The sequence below is a fragment of the Etheostoma cragini genome, chromosome 7, assembly GCF_013103735.1.
Source record: "Etheostoma cragini isolate CJK2018 chromosome 7, CSU_Ecrag_1.0, whole genome shotgun sequence".
NCBI lineage: Eukaryota > Metazoa > Chordata > Actinopteri > Perciformes > Percidae > Etheostoma > Etheostoma cragini.
This window is the reverse complement of record NC_048413.1, coordinates 16,111,807-16,132,062: the sequence shown is the minus strand read 5'-3', so window position 1 is coordinate 16,132,062 and position 20,256 is coordinate 16,111,807. Positions and strand designations below refer to the sequence as shown.

At 41.5% G+C, this 20,256-nt stretch overlaps 2 protein-coding genes across 4 annotated transcripts; both read right to left on the bottom strand.

Annotated features, from left to right (window-relative positions):
• Nucleotides 1–1,630: 1,630 nt before the first annotated feature.
• Nucleotides 1,631–13,691, bottom strand: znf335 (zinc finger protein 335). Of its 2 annotated transcripts, XM_034876611.1 has the most exons (28): nt 13,562–13,691; nt 12,912–13,105; nt 12,489–12,765; nt 12,291–12,368; nt 10,877–11,944; nt 10,586–10,744; nt 10,283–10,447; nt 9,939–10,194; nt 9,667–9,844; nt 9,464–9,576; nt 9,339–9,357; nt 9,074–9,190; nt 8,512–8,588; nt 8,152–8,312; nt 7,833–8,059; nt 7,617–7,716; nt 7,419–7,507; nt 7,051–7,304; nt 6,830–6,944; nt 6,538–6,738; nt 6,037–6,179; nt 5,775–5,914; nt 5,538–5,635; nt 5,324–5,410; nt 3,594–3,677; nt 3,437–3,496; nt 3,202–3,307; nt 1,631–2,356 (listed from the first exon to the last, which is right to left on the bottom strand). In XM_034876611.1, exons 1-28 carry the CDS (start codon nt 13,599–13,601, stop codon nt 2,235–2,237), a joined length of 4,728 nt encoding a protein of 1,575 aa, XP_034732502.1. In that variant the 5' UTR covers nt 13,602–13,691; the 3' UTR covers nt 1,631–2,234. The 2 variants fall into 2 exon arrangements, with proteins under 2 accessions (XP_034732502.1, XP_034732503.1); XM_034876612.1 differs by lacking the exons at nt 12,489–12,765; nt 12,912–13,105; nt 13,562–13,691 and having other exon boundaries at nt 10,877–11,995; nt 12,291–12,359.
• On the bottom strand, nt 12,620–20,039 carry mmp9 (matrix metallopeptidase 9). 2 transcript variants are annotated; one of them, XM_034876613.1, is made up of 13 exons: nt 19,701–20,038; nt 19,157–19,395; nt 18,842–18,990; nt 18,596–18,724; nt 18,307–18,480; nt 18,004–18,177; nt 17,737–17,910; nt 17,486–17,641; nt 17,176–17,380; nt 16,935–17,074; nt 16,689–16,839; nt 16,387–16,490; nt 15,613–16,264 (listed from the first exon to the last, which is right to left on the bottom strand). In XM_034876613.1, the coding sequence occupies exons 1-13, from the start codon at nt 19,836–19,838 to the stop codon at nt 16,137–16,139; spliced, it is 2,061 nt and encodes a 686-aa protein (XP_034732504.1). In that variant the 5' UTR covers nt 19,839–20,038; the 3' UTR covers nt 15,613–16,136. The 2 variants fall into 2 exon arrangements, with proteins under 2 accessions (XP_034732505.1, XP_034732504.1); XM_034876614.1 differs by lacking the exons at nt 15,613–16,264; nt 16,387–16,490 and adding an exon at nt 12,620–12,630 and having other exon boundaries at nt 16,642–16,839; nt 19,701–20,039.
• Between the last annotated feature and the right edge of the window lie 217 nt (nt 20,040–20,256).

Below are 20,256 nucleotides of genomic sequence, written 5' to 3'. Positions count from 1 at the left end.
TGCGTATTAAATAGACCATTATTGACCAGCTGTCCGCAACCCACCCAGAATGGGTCCGCGACCAACTTTTGGGTCACAACCCAAAAGTTGAAATTTACTGTAATAGTTTTTAATTGCAGCAACGTACAACAAGGCATTTCTTTTCTTAAGAGACTGGTTCTTTGGCGCAAACAAACAGATGCTATTATTATTTTTCCAATCTATAATACAAAGTGTTTTGAAGTATGGAATCAGCGCATGATACAGTTGTCTCTCTGTTCAGCTTAAAGCTAGACTGCTACAGATGGTTGTGGGTCAAAAGCTTGAGTCAAGTCTACAAAGCGCATATACTAATAGAATGCTGTCTCTGGCTGTATGATACCTCTCTCACATTTTGTTTTTATTTATTTTCCATCACACAGATTTAGAGTCACACGGAATTCTTTTGTTCCTCAGTCTGTCAAACTCATAAGGTCAAACTACTAAATCTGAGTTTTGGTTCTTAGCAGGCCTCAGTGTACCCTGGTCAAACGCTAAATGTAAAATGGAACCATTCAATTGATTGCACTATATGCACTTTTTTTTTGCAATGTCAGCGTTTTTGGAACGTGTTGCAGGCATCAAATTCAAAACGAGTGAATATTTTCCCAAAAAAATAAAATCAAGTTTATAGTTAGTTTAGTTTGGAAATGATTTGCAAATCATTGTATTCTGTATTCTAATATTTATGTTTTACACAACGTCCCAACTTCATTGGAATGTTTTCTTTTTTATGTCTGTATTTATGTAAAACAAAACAGACAATATTCTGATAATGAAGTGAAATCAAATCAAAAGTTGACATTTTATAATGAAGATATGCAGAGGGTGGAAACAGGAACATCATAGTATAGTATGACGCAACCTAATGCAATAACCCTGCTAAATCTAATGATGTTCACACAGTCAGAGGATGTTGACTAAACTCTGCTCATTTTTGAGGGTGTAGCTTGTAGCGTGCTTGTATTGGATTACAATACATTGCTTGTGTTCCTTTTTTTTGCATGCTTCTTTTTTATTGCAGAAATATTGACACATTGGAATTTCCATTAGCACATTATAATGCAATATAAAACCACAAATAACAGCCTATAGAGTTGCATCAAATCATTTCTGACTGAAATGTGCAACTGAGTGAATCTTTTGTAATGGCTTTCAGCCCATTGTGTCCACTGCATCATTATACAATAACTTAGAGCAGATGTACTGTAGGTTAACCTGACGAGCCATAAGGTTTGTTACACAGAACCATCTGAGAAGCTTTCATTGGGAACTATTTTAAAAAGGGCAGGCATTTTTAGACAAACCATCTGCCATCACGTCAGGCACACTTTCAAACAAACAGTCGTGTGCATCAAACATGCACACCTAAACCACGCCCCTTGGCTGCCAGTAACTGCTCAACCTACACTGATTGGTTAGCTGGTAGTTCAGATGCAAACATATTACTTAAAGCCTGATAATTTGCATTTTCGTTTGATATGTGACCCCTCAATTCTCGTGGGATCTTGTGATATTGTGAGAATGCAGCTGCTGTGCAAAGTAAGACATAGGTACCTTTAAGAACATATTCCATTGGAGTAAAATCTGGATATTTATCGACACATTATATAGTACACACAAAGTGATTTATTTGGTGTCAGCTTTCAGCTTATTAAACACTTCATATTCACCAAATTAAGATGTATCCTCCATCAGGGAACATAAGACAAATGCAAAAGGTATGTACATATTAATATTAAGTAAACACAATATTGTGGCATTCTAAACAATTAACATTATTATTACAGATCAAAAATAAACACTTCCCTTTTCATTTCACTCCATTCAAAAACTAAAAAGTTTATTTGGATGTTCTGTATATTTTCTAAAACATGATATAAGCCATTTACTAGGCTTTGACAACCTTGTAAATTGGAAGAAGTTGAGGCAGTAAACATAAATCCATTTTTACAATTACAGAACAGAACAACCTTGCTAGAATAACTCCTAAATGCACAGCCCCTATGATTAAGTTAGAAGCAATGGGTGCAATATTTTGAATTTACAAAGAGTTGTTTATCATATTAAACAGTGCAACCGCCCCCGAGTAGATGATAGCGTGGAAGAGATAATATTATAGTTCACAGCCAGCTGAATGCATAAATAAGTTGAGGTCACTGTACTTGTCAGTTCATAGTGGTTTGTGGTGGGGTGCATCCAGTTTAAAAACCTGTCTATTCATCTGTGAAGGTAATGACATCGTAGTGGATGCCTTGCTGCTGCAGCTGCTCCAGCTGTTCAGGTGTAGCTTCAGTGTAGACTGTCTGGGTCTGGGCCATGGCTGCGTCAGCTACGGCTACAAGAACAAAGATTGTCCACTTAGTTTGATTTGTTTTCAGGGTGCTGTAGTTCAAAATAGTTATTATAAAGCTTTAATTATTGTAAATGAATTAGATTATAAACTAGTCACCCACACAGGCAGTTTGGTACGTTTTAGTACGTTATCTATAGATGATACATGTTCACTATTTTTTAAGCATCTAGACCTTAGTCGTTGTTGCCTCCCTTGATGGTGTGTTCAAGAGAGCACGGGCATCAGTGTTTTTTTTTTAATTCTTCTTAGAAAAAAAAAGATAAATTCACATTAAAATAGAAAATAAATAAAATGTGATTGGCCCTGACTCAAATGTGCATGAAAGACCATTACTATTTTCAAAATGGTCCCTGATTCCAAAACATTAGCATGCATGTTTGACAAAAAACTAAATGATCAGTTCAAATGAAATTAAGAATAAAATCTCCACAAGCCTATTTTTATCTTATACATTTTAATATTAAAGTGAGAAGTGAACAACTGAAAGGTAATATAATAGTGTAGCGGAGGACCGAATATAAAACAATTGAAGATGCAGTAGGTAAGACTTATAAGATATGGACTCACTCGTCATATTTGCTGAAACTGAACCTTGAGTAGAACTACATTAGGCAGTTAATTTAAAAAATAAAAATCTGTTCAGATGCACCAATCTGCATGTCACTCACTGCTCAAGCACATGCATTCTTTCTCCCTTGTGGCTTTAGCAGAAGGGGTGGGAGGGAATGATAAGTTGTAAAAGTTAAAATTCTTTGGCTAAATCCTGGATCTTCACAATCCTACCCACAGCATATTTGAAGTGCATTGAGTTCCTTAAGAGAACCAACCTGTGACAGCAGAGTGGGCAGCGGCCTCCAGATCTTCAGTATTCACTATCTGCTGCTCTGAGCTCACAGGTAGATACTGAATCTGACCGTCATGACCTACAGCAATCTGGACACATAAACAACATGGAGCAATGAGCTTCTGTCAAAACAAAAACCTCTTAAGAGCATTAAAGGTTATCTGCATCACTTTGTCAAGCTCAATCTCAAACTGTAGAGTGATCAACATGTGACTCACCTGTTGCTCCTGCAGAAAGGTCCCGTCATGCTCATACTGGATGATCTGTCCATCTGACATCTGAGGAACAGAAGAGCAGTTAGAACCAGACATCATCACCTTAAAACACTGCATGAACCCATCAGTTATGGTGACTTTTATGAGGGTGTACACTGACCTGTATGTGGTTGCCATCAGCTACTACTACATACTCCTGAGGGATCAAGTGCTGCACTCCATCCTGCGAGATGATATATTGAACCTGAAACAGGACAAATGGGTTGAGATGAAAGCTATAGAATATCATAAGGGCTGTGTTAGTAATCTACACTACACTACACTATAAACTGTATATATAGTGTACCGGCCAAAGGTTTGGACACACCTTCTCAATCAGTGTGTTTCCTTTATTTTTACGACTATTTACATTGTAGATTATTACTGAAGGCATCAAAACTATAAATGAACACATGTGGAATTATGTACTTAATTAAAAAGTGTGAAATAACTGAAAACATGTCTTATATTCTAGTTTCTTCAAAGTAGCCACCCTTTGCTTTTTTGATAGTGGTGCAAACCCTTGGTGTTCTCTCAATGAGCTTAATGAGGTAATCACCTGAAATGGTTTCCATTTCACAGGTGTGCCTTGTCAGGGTTAATTAGTGGAATTACTTGCCTTATTAATGAAGTTGGGACCATCAGTTGTGTTGTGCAGAAGTCAGGTTGATACACAGCTGACAGCCCTATTGGCCAACTGTTAGAATTCATATTATGGCAAGAACCAGTCAGCTAAGTTAAGGGAAACGAGTGTCAATCATTACTTTAAGAAATGACGGTCAGTTAGTCCGTAAAAATGCAAAAACTTTGAATAGGTCCCCAAGTGCAGTCACAAAAAAACATCAATCGCTACAACAAAACTGGCTCACATGAGGACCGCCCCAGGAAAGGAAGACCAAGAGTCACCTCTGCTGCTGAGGATAAGTTCATCTGAGTCACCAGCCTCAGAAATCACAAGTTAACAGGAGCTCAGATTAGAGACCAGATGAATACCACACAGAGTTCTAGCAGCAGACACATCTCTAGAACTGTTAAGAGGAGACTGTGCAAATCAGGCCTTCATGGTCAAATAGCAGTTAGGAAACCACTGCTAAGGAGAGGCAACATCCAGAAGAGATTTGTTAGGGCCAAGAAACACAAGGAATGGACATTAGACCAGTGGAAATCTGGGCTTTGGTCTGATGAGTCCAAGTTAGAGATCTTTGGTTCCAACCGCCATGTCTTTCTGCAATGCAGAAAAGGGGACAAGATGGATTCTACATGCCTGGTTCCCACCGTGAAGCATGGAGGAGGAGGTGTGATGGTGTGGGGATGCTTTGCTGCTGACACTGTGGGGGATTTATTCCAAAATTGAAGGCATACTGAACCAGCATGGCTACCACAGCATCCTGCAGCGGCATGCCATCCCATCCGGTTTGCGTTTAGTTGGACCATTATTTATTTTTCAACAGAACAATGACCCCAAACACACCTCCAGGCTGTGTAAGGGCTATTTGACCAAGAAGGAGAGTGATGGAGTGCTGCGCCTCCACAGTCACTGGACCTGAACCCATTCGAGATGGTTTGGGGAGAGCTGGACCGCAGAGTGAAGGCAAAAGGGCCACCAAGTGCTGAGCATTGACTGTTGGGAAACCACTTCAGAACAAACCAGAATATAAGACATGTTGTCAGTTATTTCACAGTTTTTTGTTAAGTACATAATTCCACATGTGTTCATTCATAGTTTTGATGCCTTCAGTGAGAGTCTACAATTTAAATAGTCATGAAAATAAAGGAAACCCATTGAATGACAAAGTGTGTCCAAACTTTTATATATATATATAAATAAATATTGTAGATTCTGGCCCTTACCTCAGTCACCTGGTTCTCTCCTGTCATCAGGTGCTGAACTGTCTGTCCATCTATGGTTGTTATTTGCTGGATGTATGTGCCCTCCTCCTGATGTACACATTAATGCACTTGGTTATAAAACACCGAGGGGCTATACACTCTGTTCAAAAATAATTAATTTAAGAAAATTAGGTTAAGTTACAAGTATGTTCAAGTATAGTGAGAACGCTGGTACCTGGTCTGATAGAGCCTGTTCTTGAGCTACAATGATGTGCTCCTGTCCCAGTGCCTGTAACCGCTCTGGAGTGATCGCTGTCTGATGCGCCTGCAGGGCTGTTAGAGACGCAGACAAGCACAGACACACACACACAAAATTTGGTTGATTTGTTGTGATCTGTTAATAACCTACAAACCAGTTTATACCCTAAAACCTGGTATAATTGATTCATTTTCATGTGGTTCTGTTTCTTACACTGTAGTGTGGCCAGGGCCTCCTCATCACTGTTCACTATGATGGTTTGCTGAGACGTGGCGGTACGGCTCTTGCGAGCGGGTTGATCCTGATTGTGGAGTCGCTCCATATGAAACTTCAGATGGCCATTGCGGTTAAACCTGAGATATTGGGCAAAAACACATCTACATTGATAGCTGGTCAAATGCATAGATACGTTGCATATGAGTTTCTAATGTTATAATACAAATACAACTTTGTGACAATTTCAGTTAGCTCCCACCTTTGCCCACAAAGTTTGCAAGAGAACGGTTTCTCATTGGTGTGTGTCATCATATGTCGGCGCAGGTCTTTTTTGTTCTTGGAGGCAAAGCTACAGTTTGGACACTTGTGAGGGCGTAGGTAGGAATGCTGCTCCATGTGAGTCTAAAATAAATAGGAGAACAATAACTTTCAGAAGAGGCCTTCAACACATAAATGCTTTTAAAATTGCAGAAATGCCGTAAGTCACATGAACATGTTTTTGTTACTTTAACACATTATATATTAGGGTGGAAATGCTGCTGAGCTGTCTTTCATCTTGTCAAAACTTTATTGGATGAGCTGTTGAATATTCACGAGTGTCATTACTGACCACTGTTGAAATCTCGGCTCAATTTATGGAAGCCCATGACTTTCGATGGGGATTATTGTCATTGCCTTTTCAATAAAAACAAACGTGTTTTTGATAAGATAAAAAAAAAAAAAAGCCGAGAACAAAGTTGCACAATTTAGAGAGACTCACCTTGACCTCAAGCCAGGAGGTGGATGTGAAATCACAATCAGGACACTTAAAGGTGTTGGGGTCCAAGTGTGCCCTCTTGTGGTTCTCCATGTCAGAGCGTCCATGAAAAGACTCCATGCATATTCGGCAGGAAAACCTCTTGGTGCTCAGACCACCGGGAGAGCTCCCAGCAGAAGGAGAACCTGGAGCTTCGCTGCTCAGCTGACAGGAAACACACCACACAGTCAGAGAGGAGGGATACGCAGTGTAGGCAATTACATACATGCCAAAACAACCAATTTCTCGCAGTTACCTCCACCTGTTGCAGAACACCATCCGCCAGTGCTGAAGTAAGGTAGTACTTGTCACTTTTCAGGCTCTCTGACCCCGAGACTTCTACAGCCTGAGAAGGACTGCTCTCATCGTTACTGCAAAGACCACATTGTGGATTGTTGAGAGATCATGTCACTGTCTTTTCCAGTCTAACAAGATCTGTTGGTTCTCTTGAGAAAATCAAACTGTGTGTCATGTTACCTGTATCCAGGGCTGTGGATCTCTTCAGCCGCCTGTTCGACCACACTGAATTCCCCCCCGCCCTCGTAGGCTTCTATGGCAATCTGGGTGAGCTCTCCTGTTTCAGAAGTGGCTGCCTCAAAGGCCTCTTGTAGCACCGTCTCACCGTTCTCAGACACATGGAAGGTCACAACTTTTTGTGCCTGGCATGGTGCTGTGGTCACCGTACTCCATGTGCCCTTTTCCAAAGTGTTGCCTTCTGACAGCACCGCCACCTGAGGAGCACAATCAGTCCATTTTTACACTATTTTCAAAATGCAAGCTTCCACATACTGTAAATGCCACACACTAATGTAAATTGCTGTTTTTTGATGAGCTATAGCACCAACCTGTAAGGCGTTTCCAACCAATTCCCGGGCATTGCTCATATTCAGCAGTAGGTCAAGGGCATTCTGGGCGGATTGATCACTGGATTCAACTGAGGAGCGTGTGGTGAAAAAAATTTAAATAAAATCAGCCTTTGTCCTTAGGGTAACACACATTGCTAGAAATACTATAAATGTCTCCTGTATGACAAGAGGACTGACCTTGTTCATAGATGATGGTGGTGTTTCCCAATGCGTCCTGGGACACAGTGGCATTTTCCATTTTCTGCATGGCTTGTAGTGTTGCAGAATCCACTGCAACCTAATAAAGGGGGGTGAAATAAAGTTATTATCTCCCAATACAATAAAATGTACCACATACTAAAATTAAATCCATTGGGCCGGAAATAAAAAACAGAAAACCTCAAACAGACTTACAACAGTGTTCTGCAAATCCTGTGTGTTGTCATGTTGTTGCTGTTGTTTGAGCTCCTCTATCTGCTGCAGGGTGAAGAAGGGTCTGCGTCGCTTCCTGACAGGCTCCTCAGGGTGAGCCACAGACCACTCGTCAAACGTTTCAGGGTGGCGACACTGCACATGTAGGCGCAAGTTCTTCCTGTGCTTGGTCGTGAAATGACACATTTCACAGGAGAAAGGCTTCTCCCCTGTAGAGAACATTGTTGAAAGTGTACAATATTACATACACAAGACATGCTTTAGTTTAAATAGATGATGAAGGCCTTTCTGCCACACTGACCTGTGTGTTTGATGGCCAGATGGGAGACCAGAAACTCCTCCTTAAAAGTTGAGTATTTACAGTAGTCACACTTGAAGGGCCGATCGTTGGTGTGGGACAACTGATGGTTGAGCAGCAGCTTTTTGTTGTCACAAGTGTAATCGCAGAACTCACACTTGAACCTGGCACATGCATATCCACGAGTTATTAATTTTGATGACATCATGACCATCATTAGACAACAAACAGCGGATATTGATTCATTAAGGCTTATTTTAGGCCACATTGCTGATCAGACAATTCTGTTTCATCCCTGTTTTTGAAATACAGACTGATACATGATAAAATTAAAGAGATAGAATAAAGGTTGTAACTACTGACTTGCTTTCTCCAAGACTCTGGATGTGGGTCAGTAGGTGCATTTTGAATGTGTACCGTTTCTTGAAGGATTTTCCACACTGCAAAGAGAGAAATGCATCTTCACCAAGAGTTATGGAGAACTTCGGAGTAGATAAAAAAAAGTCCATATAATTATGAGTGCACTTACTTTTCTTTAAGGATTGTCACAGTTATGCACAACATTGTTACACAAAAAAAAGGTAAATCATGGATTCAAAGAAGGAAGGGAGCTAAAACAAGCATCTTACGGGAACACTTTTGCCCCTATTGATCTTTCAAGAATATCTTTAATAGGAAATCTTGAATTGGTTGCTGGTGTTCAAGCACTCTATACACTACAGTAGAGTTAAGTGTAAAAATCTCCAATATAATGTAAGCTTAACAGATAATGTATGGAAAATCATGACATTGTTTGTCAGGGAGGAACAGGTGATAACATCTCCCCTGTGGTTGCAGTGAAATGTTTCTTTTAATTGTTGGTAACCAAATAATATATTCTTGTTCTATAAAGTGTTTTTAAATGGTAAAATATTTATTATCTAACCTTGTCACACATGTGTGGCTTCTCTGAGCTGTGGGTCTTCATGTGCTGAGTCAATCTCTTTTGCATGGGGTAAACCCTGTGACACACAGGGCAGAGGAACTCTGACACCTTCGGTACCTGCAAGCCACAAAATGGACATAGATGGCACAAAAGAAAGCATTAACCAGCCAAAACAGAAAGCAATCCGCTACAACATTAAGAACGCATATTGTTAATATTATGGCATGAGCATGCTTATTAACATTTAAGACCTGAAGTGTCTTACCAACTCTGTTTTTCTTCTTCTGTAGGGTGGGGGAAAAAATAGTAGCAATATTTTAAAACCTGCAAAACATTCTGGAATAGGAATAATTTATAGTGTATGTGCTGCATGTTGTCTGAGTTACTTACTTCTCTTTGTTGTGGACTGCTGAGTGGCGAATGACATCTTTCTTGTAGACACTTGTGTAATCACACTTCTCACACTTGAACGGCTTGGTGCCCTCGTGATTGAACATGTGTTCCTGCAAAACAGCCCAAATTACCTTTAGGACACCATGCAAACATGCATGTAAACACTGTTAAAATGGATGTTATGACTTGTTTCATCTGACCTTAAGTGAAGACCAGCGCTTACAGCGGTAGTTGCACTGCAGGCACTTGAAGAGCTCTGGGTCGTTGCCTTCATGAGAGTCCACATGGAAGCGCAAATCTTCTTGAGTGAGAAAGCGTGAGCCACAGATCCAGCAGTTGTGAGGTCTCAGGAGCGGTTTGAGGGATTTATAGTACCGACTGCACAACAATGAACAAATAGGTGAGATTAGCTTGCTGTAATATTATGAAATACTATTTGTAACACAACTTTATTTCAGAATTTGATACTTACTTTCGATTAATGTACTTCCTATACTTCTTCCGAAGAAAACGTTTGGAGGGTCGTCCCCGTTTCTTCTGGAAGAACTCCTCTGGCTGTGTGTTGGATGAAGGGTCTTTGTTCTCAGAGTCTGATTGGCTTATTGTTGCCTCAGCTGTGTCACCATCGGTCACCAAAGGAGGAACATTGTTTAGCCCAGAAGAGCTGGCCTCTTCAGGTGCACTAGCATCTGCGCTAACCCTGGGCTTCTTAGCAATACTCTCTGCTTCTGTAACAAACCAATGCAATAGAAGAATGTGTGGGCTCCTAATTGCAGTGATAGGCAGGTTTTTGCTTTACTCAAACTGAAAACCAACCTTTGCTGTTGTAGCCTTCGTCTAAAAGGCTGTACTTTCTCGGACGACCAACTTTGCGTCGAGGACGCCCTTGAAAGGAGGAAGAGATAGGAGGAGTGCGCTTCTTCATAATGGCAGGTGGTCTTCCTTTGAGGTCTTCATCTGCAGGGTTGTAGTCACTATCCTCTAGGAATAAACAAAGGAGCAGGGAAAGGAATACATTATTCTTATATCTTTGACAATTACACTAAATCAGAAAATTATGAATGTTTGGTTGCTTGGGGAGGGGGGGGGGGTGGGTTAATAAAAGTCTTTCTCACTGACCTTCAGCATCATCAATAGCACCAGCATCAACAATATCATCCTCCTCCTCCTCTGCTTGTTGGAGCTGAGCAGCCTTTGCCTTCACCCTCTCTGCGTGACGCCGGGCAAACGTCTCACTTTTAGGAGGCCGTCCACGTTTACGCTTCTTTGACATGTCCCCTGTAATCCGAACATTATACCACAAAAACAAATTGGATTAAAATGTAAACTAACAATCTGAGAACAAACAAATCTAAACTTACAGTAAAATTGTCACGTCTTTGCGATACATAATCAACCATACAACCTTACCTGCAGGTTTGAAGTGTTTGTCCCTCATGTGGTTAATGAGTGTGTCTTTGGAGACACTCTTGTATGGACACATCTTACACTTGAACTGCTGTACAATCACTACTTCCATCATCTCCTCCAACTCCGCCAGGTTTGGTGGTCTGTGTCCAGAGCCTTCTGCCACTGTTGATGTCTCTATCTCCCTGACCAGCTCAGGTTCATCCTGAGGCCCCTGGGAGCCTTGGGGTTCCTCTTGACTGGTTGAACACTGTTGGGCCAAGTCATGCTCTGGATTGGAGGTGTATGTCCCACTGCTGCTGATGTACGGCCCAGACTGGCTCTCGCTGCACTCCAATGCCTCAGGAAGCCCATCTAAACCTGCTGTGTCTGCCAGAGGGTGGTCTGATGAGGAGCTGTCATCGGCATAGAGAGAGGCCTCAGGGCCATTGCTGCTTTCCATGTAACAGGAGTGCTGGGGCTGCTGTTGAGAGTGCTGTGGCTGGTCTGGATCCTGGTTCCGCTCGTCCTCTTCATCATCGTCCCTCACTTGATACCGAGAACAACCTGGTTGCTCAGAGTCTGCAGCTGCAACACACTGCCCCCCATACTGCCGACTTGTCTGGGTCCGGTGGTCTGCGCTACTGTCAATGTAACTCCGGGAATGATGCGACGGCTCTTCATCGTCCACCGCACACTCCAGATACCCAGCACTGCACTCCACCACATAGTGACCTCGCCTGCGAGGGTTTGAATCAGCCCCACTGCATTCCACATATCCAGGAAGGTCCTGGTCACTATTATGCCCGCTGTAGTCAGGAAAGCCTGACTGGGAGCGTGTCTGATCGGGTTCTTCACCTGAACATTCCACATAAGAAGATGAAGATTCCCCTGTTTGGTCTGGACCATCTGCACTGCAGTCCATATACTGGGAGGGGTGGGAGTGCTGGGGCTGGTCAGGCTGACTGCTGCTGTCCTCTGGGTAACCTGAGTGACCAGGCCGATCGTCGGGCTGGTCAGGATCAAGGTTGCCCTGCAGGTCTCCCTGGTCCAGACAGGTGGATGTGGGGCCTTCTGCAAGAGCTTCTATGGCTATATAATCAGAGAGGGCTCAAGATGACATGTGGGCTACGATAGAAGCTCCTATAGGCAGCATACAAAAGGATTCCCATAATGTGTGTCATCAACTAAAGTGGATTTTAAATTACTTAAATAAAAACTGCAAGACAGGACTAGAATACAGTTGGTTCATTACATGATATGGAAAGGCTAAATCATGTATATGCTCTATAAATAAATGCTGTCTGAGTAACACCCCACCAGAGTATTCAATAAATTGTTTTCTTATGTAAACATGGTGATTATTTTCTTATAAACTTTAAAAGATTTTGAAATGGGCTGATAATTAATGAGTTAACAGTAACAATAGCACACTTACCATCATCTGGTCCTTGTAATATAACATACTGGGTTGTTTCTGCCCTTCCATCTTCTGCACTGGTCACAGCTATGCAACCTAACAGAAGAACAGTAGACAGATTCAGATATCTGCTGCTTTATGGTAAACTAATCCAACTGTCACCTTAAAGCTGTTCAGCCTATGATATAACAGAAAGTGGAGTGTCAGTTAAAATACCATTCATAATGTCAGGGCCGATGGTGGACTCTATGATCTTGTCAATGGCAGACCCAAGGTCTGACGAGGTTGAAGCAGTTGAGTCAGAAACCATCATGGCCCCTTCAGATGCTGCGCTGGAGTGGACCCGCATTTGGGCTGACTCAGACACCAGCACTGACTGAGTCACTGTGGAGACGCTGGACACACTGGTGGACTGGGCCACTGAGGAGGAGTCTGGGAGGTGGACTGATGAAACTCTGACATCTGTACTGGAGCTGGTTTCTGGGATGAACACCTTGGCAGGGAAGGGGAAAAACATGATTGTGATATCTACAAATGTTTATGACACAAGCCTAATTGCTATATCTGGTTTTGTGGTATTTAGTATATGGCAGTTTTCTACCACACAAAATACTTTTTTTTTTAAATCAAAAAGCTTACCACAAGTCCCTCTGAACTCTGTCCAACATGGCAGTCAGACTCTGGGGCCTGTACATGAGAGGCAGCAGTATCAGTGCTGTCTGCAGACATGGCCTCTGATGACTCCATACCCATGCCGCTTTCAGATGGTTCCTCCATCCCTGAAGGACCTGCATCACTGCTGCTTTCCACCTCATTTTCCTCTGAATCCATGACTATCCACAAGAAATAAACAAGCTCAATATCCACAATTCATCTCAATACATAGTTTTTTGTTCCCTGACAAAGAAAGGTTCTAGATATGATATGTTATACTCACAGCTACTTTGTCACTAGATAGATAGTAATTGTTATTACTATCTTTCTTGTTACTATAATTGCCACTGTTCATCATACCCCTAAACGGCACCGTCAATCACCCGCCTACCAAGAGCCTGGGTCTGTCCGAGGTTTCTCCCTAAAAGGAAGTTTTTCCTCGCTAGTGTTGAACTAAATGCTTGCTCTTGGGGGAATTGTTGGAAATGTTGGGTCCTTTGTAAATTATAGAGTGTGGTTTAGACCTACACTTTACAGACCTACAATCTGTAAAGTGTGTTGATATAACTCTTGTTGTGATGTGATACTATGAATACAATAACATTTAAATAATAATAATCAAAGTAGGAAATTACTTTTAAAACAAATACTTAGCGCTTTGAGACCTGCAGACATCCGGGACAGAAATACTGAAACGTTGTCATCTTTTTAAACTGTGAGGAAGTAGGGATGTATAACGTTGGAAAAGGAATCAATGGAAATTAATGGAAAGTAATCAATTTTTAGCCAAAAAAATATTCTTGTTCTCAAGTTATTGTATGTTTCCTAGCTGTCATTAACCCTTACAGATGGGCAAACAAATGGAAATTAACTGTAGCTTTTTTCCACTTTGAATTTTGTACACAGTTTACACTTAGTGTGTCTTTATGACACCTTTTATGACACCTTTTATATGCATTGTGATGCAATTATGTATTTTTAAGGAATGTAAATTCCTTGATACCAAATAGAGTGCACATGTAAACAAGGATAACATAGCTGGCCAATCTACACTTAACCAAAGTTTTGATGTACTAACATCTCTGTTTCTGAAACATTATACTCCACTAAATGGCTGTGAGTTATTTTGTGATAGTTTTATGTACAGTATTTCTGGACTTAGTCCATGTGCTTTGCTCCTAAATATTGGAAATTTCCTACATTGATTTCATTGAAGGATATTGTTCGTTATTCATCACTTTGTGATAAGTGTAACGTTACCGAACAGTGTTTATTTGGGGAAACTAACCGACTCCTTCAGCAGTAACGCTAGCATTTACCTAAGCTAACGTTTATGCCGTAAACCATAGATATGTCTATGCTTTTAACGACATGTCTGTCTATATTAGGTAGCTAGCTAGCTACACTGTAATTTCCACATAGGGGATCAATAAAGAGTATACATTTAAATTAGCTAGCTATGTGAAGAGTTTTAGTTTTCACTCAATGGCGTCAAAGTTGTGTGAATTAAAGGTCTATTCTGGGGGCGAACAGTTCACATTTGGACTGTCCGAGTGTGACTATACTCATCAGACCTGACCGGCAGTCAAGTTGTTTAGAAACGTGATGTCAACGATGAAGCACAACAGCTAGCACTATCTGGCTGGCTAAAAAGCATTGTTGCCTGCTACGTATCTTGTTCGATGGATCTGCAAAACAGATATATATATGTCTCCTAATTATAGTTGGAGTGGTTGAATAAGCTAACGCTATTCAACGAACATGTCACTGATCTAGCTAACCAAGTCGTCATCTCGGGTGTTACAACGTTCATCACACAACGTGTCTTAGCGGTTTTAAACAGGCCCAGCTGTCCTTCGTCCTGCCTGCTCCGCGTCGCCATTTCTGACCAGACAACCCCGTTTTACACTCAGGCATTCTGAGAGCTCTACTGGGGACCTCGAGGGCCTCAGCTGCGACAGACCGCCCAAATTCTCTCCCTGAAGGAAATTAAAATATTTCCCTTCTCCGGCACTAGAATCTCCACGCTTTTTTCTTACCGTGTATTTTCGAGTAGAAAGGTGTCCTAGAGTGTAGATGCGCTAAATAGAGCAGAGATTAGTAACCGATAATTGTTGCTTCATTCTAGTCGGGCGCCATGAGACTCTCCTTGCTTCCTGTCCGTGCAACCGGATCTTATTTATTATTTTTTTGTTGAAAACTATTTTGTTGTTTAAGCAAACATTGAAATATTTACAAATTGTTTAGTTTGTGTTCACTGATAGATTGGTTGTTATACGTTTTGGATATTTGGTAAATGTGATTTTTATAATCGCTTGGTGGACTATTGTTTTTAGAGAAGGGCATATTACTGATGCGGAGTAATATGCATACACAAAGGGCGTTTCAGGAGAAGGTCGCAGAAAGTAATAAAATACAGTTTCTATAGTCGTGGTTTATACATGTTTTTCCTGTTTTTGGAATGTGGATTCAAATGTCGAATAAATATACAGTATATCGTGTGAGCATAGTGTTGCCAGATAATCAATATGAATGTCAGTTAATCGAGTGTTTTGGTGAACAATAGACGGCTGACAGTGGGATGTAGTTCTCACAGAATCTTTATTGCGTTAACGTTAAAAGTAAAAACTTTAATACAAAACATATCAGTATCATAAATAATTTCAGTGAAGGAGACATGCATTGTCTTCCAGTGCAAGTAATTGGCTTTGAAGCCATTTTCAGAAATACACACATAATTATACAAAACAAACAAGCTTGAGGACGCAAAAATAATATTAGATATAGCTATAAATACCAAAATAATCCATAATCCAATACTGTAAAATGTCTGAACCTGTCAGACGTTAAGAAGTCATGTAGCAAATCTGAAATGCAGATAGCTTTTGGTAACATTTTAGTTGCGGTTACGGGTCTCAAATGTTAGACTCCCATTACCAGCCAGTTCACAGATTGTGGGCAAGGCAGAGCCAAGCATCACAACTTGGCTTGATTTCCTTTGTGCCTTTGAGTTATTTTAGGCCAATGCTGTAAGTTATAGAATTAGCCAATAGAATATAATTAGTCAATGATGGTGAACTATTCACAACCCAGAAAGCACACACATTATACAACAGACACTACAAATACTGCTTCACATTCTCCCTGACACCTGAACAGGAAAGAGAAGTAGGTGCTACGACATTAAAGACAAGTTTCCAGTTCATCTCCTCAGTAGTAGTTGGGGCCTGGAGCATCTGTGCACTTGAGAAGGTCATATTTCACATAGCCAACACGATCCACCTGCCTGCGGGAGTTCATACGCCAGTAGAAGCGGTCCCGGCAGAAGTAGGTGTGATCTAAAGCAGAAATATTTCAATTTTAATCACTAGAATGCAATATGAGGATTTTTATATGTCCCAATATACTGTAAAATGCCAATTTCGTTTATTGAGGTCAGTAGATGCATATTTGAAATTACCTTTGTACTGGAACACATCATGAGCGTCATTTGGGACACCACCAAAGGCCAAATCTGTGTATTTGGGGTACCCTTTGTCGATTTTCTGGGCCTTCTCATCAAGCCTGTGTTGATCATAGCAGAGAACATAATTTAAATGGCAAAAACAATCTGGTGTCCTAAATCACAAACTTTGGTAATGTAAAAAATTCAACAACAATAAACGTATTTCAACAGTTTACTGGAAAACAAAAGGGCAGATAGGGTTTTCCAGACAACTGCTTCATGTGACAAACATGCTTCCCCATCCCATTTTAACTGACCTCCAGTAGTTCTCGCCACTGAAGAGCAGCACTTTGCCTTTCCCCCTCTGCAGTGCTCCCTCCACTTTCTGAACGCTGTCGGGGAGACCAAGTTTCTCAATGCTTCGGGGCCCCAGAACACTCTTCCCTGTGTACACCCAGAATTGGGTTCCTATGGAAAGAAAAGGATCATTAGAAAAAAAAAATGGTTTTGCACTTCTGGCTGAAGTATTAGAGGTCCCTTATACACAATATAAAGTTAATTGCCTGAGAAGAAGTACAATTTCCTGGCCAGAATGTTCTCGAAGGCAGAGTCAATGACTGCAGGGAGAGCGGGCCACCTCTCAGAAACAGGAAAGGGTCCCTTGACCTTTTCATCGCCTCCTTTAGACATCTTCCAGAAATATCTGTCAATCAACACATGCAATTACCATCTCGCTACTGCCGTTTTCACTTTATGTTGCTGTTTTTACTTATTTTACAAACAAGAAGAGACTGATTGACTTACCCATCCTTGAAGAAATGTAGCTCTCCCTCAATCACAGTGATGGTGTCAAATTTGGTCAACTTGCAGGCATCTTTGGTCGGATCGACAGGTCGTGTGGTGGTAGTGGTTGGTTCATCTGTAGCGTCAGTCTCATCAGGGTCTGGATAAGGGGTAGTGGTTGGGGTGTTGGGCTGAGGGGGGGTGGGATCAGGCCCTGTTTTGCGTCCTAAAAAAAAGAAAATTGTGTTGTATGAGAGAAAGTGATGATGAGCTGGACATTTTTTCATTTTAAAGTGATTTTGCATGATAACACAGTTTGTCATGACCTTACCATAGAGATATTGAATGCCCTCAATGTCGTCTTCATGCAGGGAGAAGTCTTTCATATAGCTGTACATGGGGTACATGAGAGCGTCTCTTATGTTGGAGTGATCCAGGCCAAGGGCATGTCCAAACTCATGGGCTGCTACCAGGAAGAGACTGTAACCTGTAGCACATACAGTAAGGAGTGTTGATGAATGGCACAGGCAAATACCTATAGCATTTTATCTACTTTCTCTTCCTTGTATTCATGTTACTCACCCTGGTCGGGACAGAAGCCCCATTTCTTGTCGTCATCATAGCTGTCAGTGGTACTGCACCACAACTTGCCATCTCCTCGTCCCTCACTTGTGCAGGAGTCATACTTTTTACCCAGGAACTCAAAGGGGAAGTGGCAGGGCTCTCCCTCAGAATTTCCACCAATTACAGCGGTGTCTGGCCAAACAATGACATATCAGCACCAGTAAGAAAAAAAAGCCTCGTGGCAGTACTTCACAGCCCTTATGCATTGTGGTTCCTGTCACTCACCACGACTGGGACAGAATCCATATTTCTTGTCAGTATCAAAGTTGTTTGTGGTGGCACACCAGCGGTAGCCGTCATTGCGACCCTCTGTGGTACAGCTGTCATATTGCTCCCCCAAAAAGACAAAGGGGAAGACACACTCCGCTCCGTTTGCGTTTCCTCCAAATGTGTACAGAACTGTCAGGATGAAAAAAATAGGGGAAAGGATGAGCGGGTAAAGCTAGTCAGCATGCCTTAAAGCAAATGCTCTCATTTGGCTGACCTTTGACTTATTATTTCCCTTGCAGAATAAATTGTCAATCTTACGTTCGCTTGGGCAAAAGCCGAATTCCTTGTCCCTGCTGTAGTCAGCTGTGGTGGCACACCATGGCAGGTTGTCCGAACGTCCCTCAGTGGTACAGCTGCTGTAGGATTTGCCCTCGAAAGTGAATGGGAAGTGGCACATGGCACCATCAGCATTCCCATAGCGAGTCTTCACAGCTTAGGTAAGACAAATAAATACATACATTTAATGCAATGTATAAAGGGAACACTGAGGAGACAACCTCATAAAATTGTTGGTAGTGGAGTAATATCTTTTGGTATGGCTGGTTACCTGGTCCTGTTCCCAGGGTCCAGTACTCATCCTCGTCAAAGTGTGCATCACCCTGCAGACCCTCACCAGGGGGATAAGCATGGGCCAGAAGACCATCCTTACCATCGAATGGGTATGGGTCTCCGTGATCTGAATTTTTTTTTTTTTAAATTGCACGTTAATCTTTGATTTTAGACTTGTGTTTAGTACAATACTATAATACAACTATGTGAAATCAACATGAAATGACGGCCACAAAACACATACTGAGTCTTCCAAATGAAATCATGATGTCAGCCGTCCCATCAGAGAGGCGGGTAAAAGTCAGAGGGGCCACATCACTCCACACCTTGAAGGCTCTGGCAAAGGCGTCATCAATCAGAGAGCTCTCCATATCTGGAGTATAGCTCAGAATCCTGTGGAGAAAAGCAGAATGAAACTCTGCTTTCAGACTTATACATGACAATGTCAGGGAAGATACCTGGTGAGGTACCTCCATCAGAGATACTCTAATATATCTAATAAAAGCACACACATTATAATGTCTTCAAGTCTATGAGAGAATTTATTCTCTCCACTTACCTGTAAGTAACATCTCGATGGTCCCATTTGAGGTCTCCTTCAAACGTTTGGTAGTTAGCCACATCAGGAACCCCGCACCGAGGTTGCTTCATGGCGTCCAGGGTGGACTTATCCAGCTCTCCAGTCTCCTCCAGCCCCATCTGCCTCTGCATCCTCTTCAAAGCCTTGGAGGTAGACACCATAGACTGGAAGCCACTGCGTTGTTGCGTGTCAATGTAGCCAAACTTCTTCAGATAACCCTGACAGGAGAACATGAGAAATCACATGATCTAATGAGTCCAGATAGATGATTTTATCAGAGTGGGTCCTTCTGAAGTAAACTTTAGTTTGGAAAACAAATTAAATTGCTTTCTAGTGTTTTTGTGATACCTGTTCTCACTGTTACACTGCTACTTGTGTAGCTTAAATTCAGCAGAAACTAATTGTTTTCATCAACATTATAATAGAGATCTTTGTTCAGATAATTACTTCCCCGCACAGCTTGATTGCATACTGTTGTGGGAATTTCAATCCATTAAGACAAAGTGAACCATCTGCTACTTACTTCTGCCAGCTCCATATCAGTCATGTTTTTGATGATGTCTCCTGGGAAGGTGACAAAGACAGACTTGAGGGGAAGGCTCCATCCCTCCTGTATGCTTACACTCAAAAATAAACACACAGCTAAAGCACAGCACCTCATGATGAGATCTGCTGTAGGTTGTTTCAAAATGGAACAAAAAAAATCAAATACACTAAGAGCCTTGCAGCGAACAAGTGCTCCGTTAGACAAAAAGGATGAAAAAGCTTCTCCGCTGACGATCAGCAGTGTTTCTCCTTCAGTGTTGTCTTTCCTCTCTGTTTTGACTGGTGGCTCTGCTTGTCTCTGGTTTGTATCCTCGGTTGTGGACCTTGTTTTTATGCAACGTAAAGTCTTAGTCACTTCACCTCACCCCCGCCTACTACTAACCTCAACCCTCCCACTTACATCTTGACAGACAGAATGTTGAATTGATTTGGGGAATTTCCAAAATATCCACATTTAGCTTTACCTAACAGCTAGTGAGTGGTTAGCTAATTGTTATTTTTTTGTAGATATATATTTCAAGCTGGATGGGTTG

Bases quoted from the DNA above. Each gene is read 5' to 3' on its own strand.
- znf335 (XM_034876611.1), bottom strand. From the start codon at position 13,601: ATGTCTGCAGGTCTCAAAGCGCTAAGTATTTGTTTTAAAA. The intron at 9,577-9,666 runs GTCAGATGAAAC...GCTGTTTTGCAG, and splicing joins AGCGCTGGTCTTCACTTAAG to GAACACATGTTCAATCACGA. The intron at 6,739-6,829 runs GTAACTGCGAGA...GTTTCCTGTCAG, and splicing joins GTGTTCTGCAACAGGTGGAG to CTGAGCAGCGAAGCTCCAGG.
- mmp9 (XM_034876613.1), bottom strand. From the start codon at position 19,838: ATGAGGTGCTGTGCTTTAGCTGTGTGTTTATTTTTGAGTGTAAGCATA. The intron at 19,396-19,700 runs GTAAGTAGCAGA...TTCTCCTGTCAG, and splicing joins CTGATATGGAGCTGGCAGAA to GGTTATCTGAAGAAGTTTGG. The intron at 18,725-18,841 runs GTATGTGTTTTG...AAAAAAATTCAG, and splicing joins GATTTCATTTGGAAGACTCA to ATCACGGAGACCCATACCCA.